This window comes from Adiantum capillus-veneris, chromosome 9, assembly GCF_014529385.1.
Source record: "Adiantum capillus-veneris isolate H3 chromosome 9, ASM1452938v2, whole genome shotgun sequence".
Lineage (NCBI taxonomy): Eukaryota > Viridiplantae > Streptophyta > Polypodiopsida > Polypodiales > Pteridaceae > Adiantum > Adiantum capillus-veneris.
The window spans coordinates 148,622,947-148,639,152 of record NC_140939.1 but is presented as its reverse complement, the minus strand read 5'-3'; the positions used below and the strand labels follow the sequence as shown (position 1 = coordinate 148,639,152).

Genomic DNA, 16,206 nt, shown 5'->3' with positions numbered 1-16,206 from the left:
GGTTTTTTTCTCTAAGTGTGTGTTCACACACACACAATACTCACTACACACACGTGTCGACTAATTGTCGACACTTGTACCTAGCGTAGAGAGAGTGTGTTTTATTTGAGAGATTTCAATTTGGAGCTTTTGCAATCAAACCCAATTTTGCGAGCTTTTTGATTTTAGATTTAGAGCCTTTTCTAACAACACAAAAAATTAATCCAAAACAAAGACATCAGAATATTATACATGACAAAAAAGATCTATAATCTCGCAAAAAATTGGCTTAAGATTTTGAGTCTCTTTTAACGATACACACCAAAAACATGTACAAGATTCCAAAAGCCCTAATTTTGAGCTTGTACAATTGTCTATATAGATACCACAAAGCATGCTTCTCTTACTAAAAGGAATTAAAATAAAGTCTCATATGTCTAGAAAAGCTACTCCACATCTAATACAAAAGAGAAATCTACTTTAATGCATACCTCTACAGGACAATCTCTAAAATTTAGGCTCACTACACCATAGGCTTTATCTTGTGGGTTTGCCCTAATACAAATGCAAGGTCTGTGGGGGTTACTGCACGCTGATGAATGACCATGTGCTCTTTTGGTTGAAGCCCTAGAATATGCACATACACATAGTACATGTGCTTACATGCCAAAAACTCTTTATGTGTAGATTCTCTCTTCTGAAAATCGGGACAGGTGCAACTAGGTTCTACATCAATGTGTACATCATAACAACTCTCTGTCAATATTCAAAAAACTATCTGTTGTTCACTTTCTAATTTCTCGTCCAAGAATGTTGCAACCATATTTGCAGCTGACTCCAATCTCTTTTGCGCTTCTTTGGAAATACCATGTCTCCACTTACGCTTCCTGCTACTACTGGAGCCTCCTTGTGTAAGAGTAGCATTTGTATTGTTCATGCATTGTAGTGGTGTTGCAAAATCTGCAAATTGAAATCCACTTTGTACCAAGCTGTCACTCTCTTCCTTTGATAAATTGGTTCCAATATCCACTTGCCAGAAAGTAGGAACGACAGGTGAGAATTTAACTTGCCTCTATACTTTTTGTGTGTGGCCTACTTTGTAATTGCAGAACCATATCCACTGTGCAATTGCCTTGTATTTAAAAATTCTCTCATACCAAAAACAGGGAGCAACCATTCCCACATTACGGCTTTGTAATTTGTTACCACAACTTTTCTTCCCTACCATTCCAAAACATTTCCTCATGCAATTGGTTGGCATCCTTCGTAAAGCCCACTCTTCACGGGCAACTTGGACCTCTTTAATACACCTTACTGAATTCTCCCCAGGCTGCACATGAATGCTATGTCCTATTTCACTATCAGTGACAACATATACTTCTTCATTATCCTCTCTATCAAAATGTATACTCCGTGGTCTCCCTCTGGTTTTTCACTGTCTTGCTTCCATTACATATCCAGGTTTATGTGAGCTTGTACCAACTGCACATGTTTTCTTCTTCCATTGTACTATCTCTTTGTCACCTTCCATCACACGTTCCTCATACAAAGGACTACCAGCAACCAAGCCTTTTAATGTACTCATAAAATGATTTGGATTTGGAGATTCTCTGCGTTTGGAACTAGCCATCATTGCTTCTATGGAAGGGCCCTTTCCGATGTATCTGCCTGTGGTGTATCCCAATGTTTTTGCACATTGAATATATGCATTCAAAACATCACTGACACATGCATCATAAAGTGAGATTTTACATTTACCACCTTCACCTACCAGCCAACTAGCATGGATGCTCTCTGACAAGTTTATACTTGGAATTTGAGCTCTCTCCCATGGACTCTTACTCACCTATAAATACAAAACAATTAAAACCATATAAATGTAAATCTCTGTTTTTAAGTATTTAATAAGAACCAAAAAAATGATTGATATACCATTGTCTCAACACTTCTCCAATGGGAAATCCGTTGCTCCCACCAATTAAACCATCTCTCTAAAGCCTTTTTATTATCCCCTATCACATATTTCACCCACCATTCTCGTATTGTGGAAGCTATACGAGAGGCCTCATTTGTAGTCTTTGCTAAGCACCATGCTTTACACATTTCAATGTGATGCATTTGTCTATCTGTAGCGGCATGTATTTTTGTATGTTTGTGTAGACTCTCCTCCCAATGGAAAAGACATGAGCGCTCCCTTCCCTCCATTACATTATGCTGTCCACCATTGTATACAACTCGTATTGCCAGCCAATTAGCCCCAGCTTCATTAGACATAAATCCAACAAAGTCTGCTGGTTCATGTCCACACCTCTCCATAACTGTGTTTAAATTTCTCCAAAACAAGATTTGTGTTTCTTCGTCTTCTTCTTTACATTCACATATTGCAATCACCTGCAATGCTCGCATGTTGTACACATAGAACAAATAAGTTATAATAGGTGTCTTATATCAAACATGCTATCTAACATATTGTTATAAATTCACTTACCCAGGATCATAAACCGAGCAGGACATTGTTGCCCATCCTTCAATTCGATGAGTATGATCAAAGTGCACCCAAGCACTACTCAAATCTCCTGTCCCTCCTCGCCTCATGCTATTGACTAGTTCAACTCCAGAAGCAGGTCCTTTTGTGGACATTTTGAATACGTAACGTTTGTCGTTAGGTCCACCTTGGCCTGGAAAACGACTTCCATGAAAGAATGGAAAAACACACCGTTTCTGTAGCAAAAGTATATTGTTGTATCCATCACCAACAACCTGACCCTGTTTAGCTTTTTCATTTGAAAAAATACTTTTAAATCCCCTATTTTGAACAAGGGGCATCATTTCCTCAAGAAAATGGTTAAGCTCTACATCAGTGGCTTCTAAATCATCTTCTTTAGTCAATGATTGAAATAGAATTTGACAAGCAACTAACATATGTACTTTTCTAGGACTCCCCTTCTCAATCTTTAAAACTGTCTTAACAAGATTACACACATTACATTATAGTATACCAGTACCAGTCAGGTATAGTACTAGTCCAGTCCAGTACCAGTAACAGCCCAGTCCAGTCCAGTAGCAGTAGAGTACCAATCCAGTTCAGTACCAGTCAAGTCCAGTACCAATCAAGTCCACTCTAGTAGCATTGTGGTCCAATCTAGTCCAGTACTAGTCCAGTCCAGTACAATACCAGTCCAATCTAGTACCAGTCAAGTCTTGTCCAGTAGTTATACTGTACCAGTCAAGTTCAGTTAAATACCAATATCAGTCCAATCCAGTACTAGTTCAGTCCAGTATCAGTCAAGTCCAATCCAGCCCAGTGCCAGTACCAGTTCCATTGGATTACTAGTCCAGTCTAGTACTAGTACAGTCCAGTACTAGTACCAGTACAGGATAAGTCCAGTCCAAGATAAGTACCAGTCTAGGATAAGTCCAGTCCAGTACCAATATCATTACCATTCCAGTTCAGGAGAAGCTCAGTCCAGTACCAGTCCAGTCGAGTCCAGTCCAGTAGCACTACAGTACGTTATATAGTATATAACATTTTACTTATAGTAAAAAGTATATAGTAAATAGACTATATAGTATATAGAGTATTTTATATATATATATATATATATATATATATATATATATATATATATATATATATATATATATATATATATATTGATTGTGATTATACATATATTGTACATATACAAAGTATACTAATGTTATATAATATTTATCATTCATTTCACCATTTTCCACAGTCTAGGACTTTATTCTAATCGTTTTCGTGAAGTTTCAAATTTTGACCCTGGACACCTGTCGGGAGCCAGTTTTGAGGATGCTAAGGTCAAAATTTGGAAAAGTTTTGTATGTAGGAATTGTAGTTCTCAATACGAGGATAAATATTTCTTCTTCAAGTTTTTTCAGATTCCTTCATTTTGATGCTCGTTTCAGCCCGTACATTAGGGAAAAAGTGAGAAAATGTTGTTTTCGCTGATTTGTAGAAATTGTCAACTTGCAGGTGAATTTTCAGCAAATTGAGCTGGATATGAATTTTTTGTATCACATAACTGTTGAAGAGCTCGATAAGGCAAACAAATTCATGTGAGTTGGCCCGAGAAAATTTTGAACCGTTTGGGAGTTACGGCTCGCTGAAAATGGCCGAGAATTGTGGCCGCTTTGCTTAAGACTAGAGAGAGGTCAAAAATAGCTAGTACGAGTCCAGTACTAGTATAAGATTATACCAGTATGGTACTCTATACTGATACTGGTATTGTACTGTACTGGTAGTACTGGTCCTAGTTTAATATTGGTATTGGTATTGGTATTGATATTGGTATTGGTACTGGTACTGGTATTGGTACTAGTACTGGTACGGGTATAAGTAAATAGTAAATAGTTAGGTCGAGTTTGGTTTTAGTTAGTTTGGTCTTTGTCCGTGCATAATGTGAATGTCAAAGCTTAGGTTTGAAGCATTACTACTTTGGGAACCAATCGTCTAACTGCTCGAAAAGAAAAGGGGGGAGGGCAGAGCTCCCCCATCATCCGCGCGCGAATATGATGGGGGAGCTCTGCCCTCCCCCCATTTTTTTGGCAATTTTGGATTAAAGCATACAATTTATCAGATAGATTTCATTAAATTTTGGGATTAACTCCACAAAATTAATGAAAATAGCACAAAGCTCACCAAATCTACAAAAAAAGGGGAGGCAAAGCTCCCCCATCATCCGCGCACGCACGGATGATGGGGGAGCTCTGCCTCCCCCTTTTTTTGTTTATTTGATAAGCTTTGTCAACGGTATTGTAGTAAAAATGCTTTTGATGGAGGTTATTGAAATAAAACCTACATTATTTGATATATATTTGTTCAATAAACACATCAAAAATGTAAAAAAAAGGGGAAGAGAGAGCAACCTTATCATCCGCCGCGCGCGGATGATTGGGGAGCTCTACCTCCCCCTTTTTTTTGTAGATTTGGTGAGCTTTGTCAACGGTGTTACTGGAAATAGGCCTTTGATTAAGGTTTTTGAAATACTTTTCCCCCATCATCTGTGTCGACAAAAAAAGAGGAGGTAGAGCTCCCCCATCATCCGCGCGCACGTGGATGATGGGGTAGCTCTACCTCCCCCTTTTTTTGCTATTTTGATGTGGTCTTATATAAATTAAAAACTATATTATATGTGTTGTGTAGATAATGGCACCAAAGAGGGATAGCAAGAAAAGAAAACCTCCAGTCTCTCCTTTTAGTCCCCGTCAAGTGAGCATGAAGCTAAGGTCCGGTTGTATACCAAAGGGAGCTATTGATCAGGAGGCATCATCACGAGTCTGACATTTGGACACTACACCAAATAAAAAGAACAGGATTCTCAAAAGGTGTGTTTTTATTGAGGATGAGGCTCAAGTTGATGAAGACTCCAACAACATCGAAGATGACGTAGAGAACATAGGTAAATTATGAGTGTATGCTATAATTTTATGTCAATACGTAGTTTATATTATAAATTTTTCAATGGTAGATGGTTAAATTTGATGGACGTTTTTTTTGTTTGGTAATTAATAACCATGTGGGAGAGTAAGAAAGGGTGAACCATTTTTTATATACATACCATTGATATTTGCTAGAGAAAATATTAAGTATTGTTTTGTTTATGTTGGAGAAAAGGTCCTTAAATCTCATGTGAGAGCCCTATATAGGGTGTGCGGTTTTTTTTATAAAAAAGTTGTCTCCGTACAAAAGAGACTCTGACAAAATTCTTGTAAATTAAATACTTTACACTATCTAATCCTAATTGCATATGTTTTTAGACAATTGAATGTTTGTCACTTGTTGTCTCTATGCAGAGACCAATGTTCACATTGAAGATCATCATGACAATGAAGAAGATAGTGATCCTCAAGGGGATGAGGAGAATAAGCATTCCAAACACCTAGGCAAGCAAATTTCGCTTGGCTTGATGAAAGATGTTCTAAGTCAGTTTTATGTAAAAAAGAATACATTGCCTCCTCCGGTTCCACTTTGTCGACTCATGGTGCATGAGGCTGTTAGGTTTGCTAGAGATGATGTAGATTGGCTCATTTCCTCATTTGATTCTCCTGGGTATTTAGAAACTATGGGGCATTTTCTTGTGTCAATTGGGGATTCTAGAGGAGATATCATTCCCGTGACCGCAACGGATTTGGAGGAATGGGGACCACTTTGGTGGGAAAGAAATGCCGAGTTCGAGAGATCACTTGATAGAGAATGGTAGGAGCTCAAAGGAAAAAAGTTTCTGGTATGCGATGGCAACCATAGGCTAAAAACATGGTGGAAGAGAATCGAAGATAGTGAGATCTTTCACCTTTTTCACTCTTTTGTTATAAAGCTTTGTGTTTACAAATGATGATTTTTCTGTGTGTGATAGAGTACTCGAACAATGGTCAATACCATGTTAATGTTCATTACCAATTCTTTGAGTTGTCCAAAGCTAAAGAAGCAGAGTTGCTTCTTGCACTTGACACTTCCAATGCGTAAGTTTGTTAATCGCATGTTGACTCTCTTTTTTTTGCAAGCAATGCTTGCGTTCAACTCTTTGTTTTTGATTTTTCTTGCAGCATTTCCAGGGCACATGTCATGCCAAACATCACTCATGAAGTTTATATGTTTCAAAGATTTGGCATGGAAAATAAAGATTCAATCCTTCAAAAATTGATACCTGATATGAGAGAATGGGAAAGGGTGGAGATGACTGTGGAGGCAAGGTATTACCATTGCTGCACCATGGTACAACAATCCATGTGGATTGATATCTCAACTTGTGTGGAAGGTGATACCTACTCTACATGTTGGGTAATTAATGTAAAATTTTATTATGGTTTCAATACAGTGTTTTGTATTAGGATGAGTTCATTGCATTTATGTCCAAAGAAAGAGCAAAGATAGATGCACTTGGACTAAATGATGTTGAGAAGAAGAAGAGACTGGACAAGGCCACAAAGGTAGAAGAGGAACGGTTGAAAGATAGGGGCTACAAGTATTTGTCAATCGCCAATCCTCTTAATGGTGATGAGTTCTTCAAGTTTCTTTTTAGCATTAAATGGGATGAACCTGGAATGCTAAAGATCACTACAGATAAGCTCTATTGTTTGACAAGCTCTAAAGTCACTCCTGAGAGGTATTGAAGCTATTAGTTTCTCATTTTTAATTGTATTCATTCCATTTTGTTTTTCTATATGATTAAGTGATATGTTGTTTTTATTGCTTGTAGAAAGAAGATAATTTTGCACCTCATGAGCCTCACTAAGTCTAAGGATCCACAATAACTTCATTTTGGTGATTACAAGCTTTTTAGAAGTTACATGAAAAAGGAGACTTATTGGGCTCACTTGCATGGGGAGGCTACACTTATGATTGAAAGGATGCAAGTAGAAGGTCCACAACTTCCTAATTCTTTTGACCTATTCTACAAGATGAGCATGAATAATCATATGTTGCAGGTAGACGTTTGACCATTGTTTTTAAAAGAATATAGACATGTTTCAATTTACACAAGATCAAGTTGAGTATGATTTTTGATTGTTACTATGTATGTAGGCTTTTATTTATCTAATGGATGTGGTGAAGTCTTCCGACTCTAGTGAGAAGATGTCGGAGCTTGTGTTGTCGGCTAAGATAGTGATTTATAGGTTTGCATCTTCCACTTGCACTCTTTGCAAAAAAAGAGCATTTCATTTTTTTGCCATGGTTTGGTGACAATGGGTCATTTCGAAAATGATGAAATATCATTTTGTGTTTACAAAAATCCTTAAATTGCCTGTGGAAGCCCGATATGGGGTGGATGGTTCTTTTGACAATACGTGTGTGTAAAATGTCTATGTTGAAAACACTTAAATCCCTTGTTGGAGCCCAAGATAGGGTTTATGGTTTATTTTGAAAAAGTATTCTCCATACAAAGGAGACTCTGACATTTTTTTTTTTGGATACATGAAATTTATTATACCATTGCGTTTATGTGCTTTTCAAAGTGGATGATGCTCTAAAAATTGTGTAGATGGGTAATGCAATGCGTTGAGGCGTAGGAATGGAATGAAGCCCCATTATTCACTAGAGAGTGGATTGATGTACGTGATGAGAATACAATGTTCTCTCCCTCTTTGATTGAAAGGAATCTGACAACATGGGAAGACAATGTTTGTCCTTGGTGGTTGGATTATCCACTAGGAGTTATTCCAAAGCAAGATTTTGAATTACGTAAGAGTAAGTATCTTAACACTAGTGGCTCTTTTATTTTGAGAATGTATATGTCTTACTTTAGTACTAATTTATGTGATATTGTGCTATATGGTTGTTGAGTGAAGGGTTTCAAAATGAGAGTGATGAGTATTTAGAGGAGACACAAAAAAGATTCTCTCCCTCCCGTTTCTCAAGGAGTTACTCAAAAACCGTTGAGAGTGGCTCTCAAGGTACTCCACTAGCAAAAAATGTACTCAAGAATGGTAAAGGGAAAATGGAGCCTCCAAGTACATCAAGGAAATCCACTCCTTCTTCGATGCCTCCCATTGTGCCATCTACAGAGCCCGGCATGTCCTCTTTGGTAACCACTATACCCCATATGGCACCCTCTTCTAATGTGCCCACTACATCGTCATTGGTGCACACTACTTTGTTTGTTGCAGAGTCTTCACTTGGACGAGAGGCTTGGGAGAGAAGGCTGATCACACGATCTGCTGGTAAGTTTTAGAAAATTGTTAGCAAATATGTCTTCCATATTTCCTAATTCAAAGCTAATTTGGATAATTCTTGCAGGGTTCCATTACCAAACCATTGTAGATGTTTTGCTTGTGGATATATCACATATTGATAAGTTTGCCCTTGATAGGTAGATTTTCATAGTGCTTACTTATTTGCATTTTCTTCTTGCATTGTTCTATGATTTTGAACATGATTCATGTTTGGTTTTCTTATAGCATCAACAAATGTTTTGTGACACATAATACAAATCTATATAGCAAAGATGGTGTGCCATGTCGTGAGGTTGCTAGGCTTATCTTTGCAGATTTTCCTACAAGTTTTCTTGTGGATGGTCTAGGACCAATCCCATTGGGTAAGTAACTTTTCTTTGGACTAGTACCTACAGCTAACTATGGTTGTATGCTTACATGTCATCATTCACTTTTGTAGAGGGCATGAGTATTCCCAAGTGGAACATATTTTCCAGGGGTCTAGTGACAGGGTGCATGGATGTTGCTCGTGAGTTTTTGGCCGATGAGGGGTTTTTAGTCACCATGTGCATGGCCGAGCATATTGGAGATTTTATTGCAGATGCAACTAGGGTAGGACTTGTGCTCTTATGTACATGGACTCTCATGTGTAATAAGAAGGCATATTGGCATCCACTCACTAGAGAGGCGGTGAGATAACAAACTTAGTTTCATAGTTTAATTTCCTAACTATAAACATTGTGCTATGCCATTCATTCTTTGAGTTTTTTATTCATGCAGGTACTTTATCTTACCATGTGTCTTTGGTATCGTATTGGCCATCCTGTGCCACACTATGATAGAGAGGCAGGGGAGAAAATTTCCGAGAGATTGTTTCCAGCAGATTGTAGCTACATGATAGATGATGTAGTCTTTCCCATTGAGATTGATGGTGTTCTTCTTAGAGGCGGGGCAGAGCGGTCTTCTTTGTTCTTTCGGTAAGACTAGTCCAGCGTATGATACTAGTGAATGTTATGGTATATATGTGTTTGCATTCGGTTTCTAATTTACTTTTTATATGGTTAAGTGGTTGCTAGCAACATTTACTGAGCCTCATGACTATGTTTTTGACTTGTTTGCGGGGTGTGGTGGTTTGGGCCGAGCTTCTGCGGAAGATATGAGGCATTGCATGTGTCTATAGCTAGATGATGTGCTCTATGAAAGATGTTTGATTGATATTGCATGTGGACCTGTGAAATGCTGATTGTGGATGCACATTTGGTTGAGGAAACTCTATTCTGATAGTACACATCTTCATGTTTTGATTTATGTTTTTATGTACATGGCAGCCATATGACATTGACATGGCATTTTGGTATGCTCCATACATTTCATTTGGATATTTCATTTGTGTTTGTTTGGTACATGACGGCCACATGATGTAGAGATGACTTTGATTGGAGATTTCTTTTGTAGTTAGATTATGTTGACACCATTGGCTTGTGTGTTGATTTTTGTGAGATAACAAAATCGTTAAAGTGATGGAAATAAGAGTTTATGTGAAGGAAATCCCATGTGGGAGCCCATGTTTTCAGTACAGCCTCAAAAATACATACAAATGGTGCTTTTTATAAAGTTTCATTTTGCATAAGCATAGACATGCTTCTATATTTCTTAAAATTGTTTGGTAGTTGAAGGATTGTACTGTGAGGTTTTGAGTTTTTCCACTACACAATGATATTTAAAGATATCATTGGTGTAAAATTAGGGTATAAATGCTCGAAAAAACAGTTCCAATTGTAAAATCTTGAAACTGAAAGCTCGCAATAATAAAACCCCCGCGTAGAGAGAGATACATTCTCTTCAACTAGGAGCCTTTTGATAGGTAGAGAGTGAAAGTAGATCTCTCTAGCCTCGACATCCCCCTTGAGAAAAAGAGAGGATCAAACTATTATAGGCAATGGATTCCCCGACGTCAACGTAGAGAGCAAGAGAGAGAGTGCATCGACTTCTTGGTGTTTTGCATTGGCATCCACCATGATCATTAACAAATTTTGCAAGCATTTTTTCTCAACATCAACATTCCCACATGGACAAGAGCGTTCATGACATGCACGTGTGAGATACCTCTATCACAAAGGAGTGACACTCAACATTGGCATCAAGCACATTGGTTACGTTTTTTGGCATAGTTTTGTTTTTGACCTTTGGTGTTCCTTGACATTTCCATGTGGTGGTGGAAATCTACATCAAATCCCTAGTCTACACCAACAGACTAGGGTTATAGGGGGGATTTTGAGCCCACGTCATACACCAGTCTCTACAAGTTTTGAGACACACACAGGTACAATGCCCTTAGAGGCATGCTTGGCATCCATTTTGGAAGCAATTTCTCTATGAATGACTATGCATTGATAGATGCATATTTTTTTAATCACATGTAGTGCTATTGAGCTCTTTTGAGATCATATATCCCCATTGGGATTTTGGTTACTACGTGTAGTAGTTCTTGGTGCTGGTTTGTACATGATTACTTATGTATGTTGAGTTGTAGATTTTGCCTATTCCACATTGTGTGGAGCTATTTTGGTCAATTTTTGGGAATTACTCGACCATTTTTGAGACTCATACCCAAAAAGCCCTTTCTAAGACTATGGAAAGTCGTTGAGTTTGCATAACCTTTTGTGAAGGTTGTTGCGTGAGGTTTTTGAAGTCGAGAACTAGGGACCGAGTTACCTAGTGTGAGGTGGACTAAGTTACTGGAGATCCCTTTTGTGGCCTCTCCATAGGTTATATATAGATGGGTATAGGTGATTTTGACATCAAGTTGGCAATCATCTGTGCTCTATCAATGGTTTATGCTACCATTTTATGCCATTACATGCTTTGAGAGAATTTGATCTTGTTTATGCATTGTTTTACACTCATTTTGGGTTGAGATATCGCTCCCCAAATACAGGAAACTCTGCAAATGTCTCCCATGAGGCATCCATACAAATTCTTGGCACACTTGATTGTTTACACAATGATTTTTTTGCATATTGTATTGAGGTTTTACTCTTGGTATAGGGAAAACTCTATCAAAAATTTCCAAAATTTCTGCCATAAGTCTATTGGTCACATTCTCTTGAACCATGGCTACTACTACTGCTTTGGACAAGGATGAGTACTACATTAAAACGTTTGATGGCATAAACTTTGCAAATCTGGAAGCAGCATATGCAAGATGGATTGATCAATAAGGGCTTGATAGCACCATTGCATAAAAGAAAAGAGAATGCATACACTGATGAGCGTGCTATGGTGAACACTCTTCTGCACCTTAGTGAATCCATTTACTTTACAATAATGGAGAATTCCAATGCAAAAGATATATGGGATGCCTTATGTGGAGCATGGGATCAAAAAAGTTCCTCAAATAAGGTTTCTCTCATGAAGAAACTTATGTGCATGAATATGAAAGAAGGCACCAGTGTTAGATCTCATTTGCATGAGTTGAACAATGTCTTTTTGCAACTTACTTTCAAAGGTGTTAACTTTGATCATAAGATAAAGACCATCTTCTTGCTATGTTGACTCCATCATCATGGGATACGTTCAGTATAGCCATAAGCAACTCCCCCCCTAAGGGAAAGCTTGTTTTCAGTGATGTTACTAGTGCATTGCTCATAGAGGAGATTAGATATCAGTCTCTTGATGCAATTGGACATGGTGATGTGTATATGGCTAGTGGCAGCTGTGGAAAGACAAGGAAGAATGGTCGTAGTTGCAGTCATTCTCAGGATCGCAAGAATAGTTATAGCAAGAGTCATGGAAGAGACATGAAGAACGTTGAATGTTATCACTACCATAAAAAGGGACACATAAAAAAGGATTTTTGTGCAATACAACATGAAAAGGTCAAAGATAAAGCAAAGTTTGACACACAAAAAAGTACTGTGAAGATAGAAGATCTTAACGTTGTTGAGTCTCTAGCTATTGAGACTATTCTTAATGTGACGAATCCATGAGATGTATTGATCTTCAACTCAAATTTGAGTTGTGGTGCATTGTTAGCTCTTGACAAGTGCTACACCTAAAATTGGATAGTGGACTTAGGTGCTAGATTTCATGCGATGAGTGTTATACCTAGAATTGGCTAGTGGACTCAGGTGCTATCTTTCATGTGACTCCTCATAAAGAGTGGTTCTCCACATATACTATTGTACATGATATAGTGAAACTCAAAAAATCTTATGAGCTTGTTATATGAAATATTGGAGCCATAAAACTTTCCATGCATAATGGAATTGAGTTTATGTTGCAGAATGTTAGATATGTACCCAAATTGACAAAGAGTTTGGGCAATTACACAATTTGGGTTACACTACTATTTTTGCACATGGTTCTTGGCTAATAAAGAAAGGAATCTTGGTCATGCTTAAAGACCAGAAGTTTGGTTCATTGTATTAACTCTATGTCTCTTTGCTGAAATAGAATTCTATCTATGTAGCTGAGCTACCATCTACAGAGTTGTGGCATAGCCAGATGAGACACATGAGTCAGAAAAAATGAAGGTACCGCAGCATTTTGGTTAGATCCCCATGTTAGACTACTATGAATTTCTGTATGTGAGCATTGTATTTATGGAAAATAGATCATGTTGACCTCAACGCCTTAGACAAGGAGTTAAGAAGCCCTCTAGATCTTATTCATAATGAATAAAGCGGACCTATGCATGTTAAGTCTCTATGAAGGCACTATAATTCCTAGGATTCATAGATGACTGTACTAGGAAGGTTTGGGTTTATCTCTCGAAGCAAAAGAGCAATGTCTTTAGTGTCTTTCAAAAGTTCTTAGCAATGGTAGAAAATTAGTCATGTAGAAAGATTAAAGCTTTTCAAATTGACAATGGAGACAAGTATATCTCCTCTGAGTGCAAGGAATTTTGTAGTAAACAAGGCATTAGAGGACAATTCACCATGCCTTACACACCTACCCAAAATGGTGTGGTAGAAATGATGCATATGACTATCCAAAAATATGTCACTTCTATGTTGTCTACAATCACTTTACCCCAAGAGTTTGGGGGGGGGGGGGGGGGAGGTAGTATGATGGTTGTTTACTTGATAAAGTGGTCAGCTAGTGCACCCTTGAAGTATAAGATTTTGCAGGATGGACAGATAGCCTAATTACGATAGATTTCATGTGTTTTGGTGTGAGGCATTATCACATGTGCCAAAAGAGCTTAGACAAAAGTTAGATCCCAAATCACACAAGTGAATCTTCATTGGATATAGTGTTGATGGAGAGATGGGATATCGTATTTGGGACCCGGAATCTAAGAAGGTTACACGCAGCTCACATGTGATATTCAATGAGTCTAAGATGCATAGATAGCCAATGAAAGAGATTGAATATTTGCAAAGTAAGATTTGAGGATGTTACCTCACCCCATCAATTCCACAGAATGTTGGATGTGCTAGTGATGCACCTCCCACTGGTACACAAAAATACGTTGCTCCAAAGAAGTAGAATTGAGCAGTCAGACACTTAGAAGATCTGCCAATGTATCTCATGCACTTGAGTGTTGTCATCTAGGATTGGACTATTTGTTAGTCACTGATTGCAGTGATCCCACTTGTTACAAAGAAGCTATTCATATGGAAGATATCATGAAGCGGGAGAAAGCTGTACAGTCTGAGTATAACTCAATCTTAGCCAATGAGACTTGGAAATTGATAGATTTACCAGAGGGTAAACAGGCATTGTATGGGTGTACAAAAACAAGTACTCTGCAGAAGATCCAGAACCTAAGTACAAGGCTAGATTGGTTGCTAAAGGATTCAAGAAGAAGAAGGGCATAAATTTTAATGAGATATTTTCTCTAGTGGTCAAGATGACTACACTACTGCATCTTGTGCTTGGTTTACTAGCCATAGAGGACATGGAATTGGTCCAAATGGATGTGAAGATGGTGTTTCTTCATGGGAATATTGAAGAAGATGTCTACATGATGTAGCAAAAAGGTTTTCAGATAAAGATTGAGAAGCCAAGTAGGGCAAAACTGGTGCGTAGACTGAAGAAATCTTTGTATGGACTAAAGCAAGGATCAAGATAGTGGTACATCAAGTTTGATAAGTGCATTCAATCCCAAGGTTATGTACAGAGCCAAGAAGATGAATGCTTATATAGAAGGAGGTTGAATGATGGTTCCCTCATCGTTCGAACCTTGTACGTGGATGATATGCTCATAGTCGGGAAGTCAAAAGATGAGATTGAACTTCTCAAGGATGCCTTAAGAAATTAGTTTTCCATGAAATATTTAGGCATTTTGCACATCACTATCTTGTATGTGTATTGAGAGAAATCATAAGCGTGGAATACTCGTTCTATCATAGGAAGAGTATATTCAAAAGGTCTTGCAACATTTTACCATGCAAAGGGGAAAAGGATTGAGTACCCCAATGTCTGCATAAGTAAAACTCTGCAAGAACGATTGACCCAAATTGGATTGTAAAAAGGAAGAGATGCAAAAGGTACCATATTCTTTGGAAATTGGAAATCTCATGCACGTCATGGCTAGCACACGACCAAACATTGCATTTGTAGTGGGAGTGGTCAGCACAAGTAAATGCCAAATTCGGGCAAAAAGCACTGGGAGGCAATGAAGCATATCTTGAGATAAATCAAGGGTTTTGCCAGTAATTTCTTATGATTTGGGAACAGTGATGCATCCGCAATTGGATACACTGATTCTGATTATGGGGGTTATGTGGACACTAAGAAATTCACATCCGGCTACCTTTTCTTATTTTTTGGAGCGGTGGTCTCTTGGAGATCATGTATCCAAAATTGCACTTCATCTTCTACCATTGGGGTTGAGTATGTTACAATTTCCAATGCCAGTGAGGAAGCTATGTGGTTATCTCATCTATTGGGAGACCTTGGTATATACCAGACTCAAGTGTTACATTGTGATAGCGAGAGTGAAATTATGTTAGCAAAGAAACCAGTGTTTCATTCTAAATTAAAACACATCAAGGTCACATACCATGTGATATGGGATATTTTGACTCACAAATGCATTGAGTTAGCCAAAGTCAAGTCCACACAGGATACCATATACATGTGGTAGTGATGTGTGTGAACACACTAGGACCGCCGGAGCATTTTTTCCCTTTGTAGGAGGTTTTTTCCCTTGTGCATTGTATATACGTCCATCACTTTAGGCCTATCTATCTTTCCATTGCACACTAAGTAATATACTCTCTGTTGTGTGCCTTGAGCTTCCTTCGTCTTCTCCAAGTTGTGTTGTTTTCCCACAACCCTAATTCCAACACTTAGGTCGTATTATCTCTCAAGATGGTATCCATATGGATCCATCAAAGTTGGAGGTAATAAAAGCATGGCCTAATCCAAGGAGTCTACATGAGCTATGAAGCTTTACTGGTATGTTTGCATACTATAGACGCTTCATAGCAAAATTCTCTCAAATACAGGACCATTACATGACTTAACAAAGAAAAATGTTAAGTACTCATGCACTGCTAAACCGAGAAATTCTTTTGACAAGCTCAAAGAGAAGCTTAC

At 38.0% G+C, this 16,206-nt stretch overlaps 1 protein-coding gene across 1 annotated transcript; it reads left to right on the top strand.

Moving 5' to 3' along the window:
* The first annotated feature begins 8,441 nt into the window (after positions 1-8,441).
* On the top strand, positions 8,442-9,023 carry LOC147451347 (uncharacterized). The gene is made up of 3 exons (XM_086520909.1): positions 8,442-8,664; positions 8,741-8,809; positions 8,923-9,023. Exons 1-3 carry the CDS (start codon positions 8,442-8,444, stop codon positions 9,021-9,023), a joined length of 393 nt encoding a protein of 130 aa, XP_086377035.1.
* Positions 9,024-16,206: the final 7,183 nt, after the last annotated feature.

Excerpts from the sequence above, each read along its gene's own strand:
- LOC147451347 (XM_086520909.1), top strand. The coding sequence starts at position 8,442 with ATGGAGCCTCCAAGTACATCAAGGAAATCCACTCCTTCTTCGATGCCT. Across the intron at positions 8,665-8,740 it reads GCTGATCACACGATCTGCTG|GGTTCCATTACCAAACCATT; the intron begins GTAAGTTTTAGA and ends TAATTCTTGCAG. Across the intron at positions 8,810-8,922 it reads TATTGATAAGTTTGCCCTTG|ACATAATACAAATCTATATA; the intron begins ATAGGTAGATTT and ends ATGTTTTGTGAC.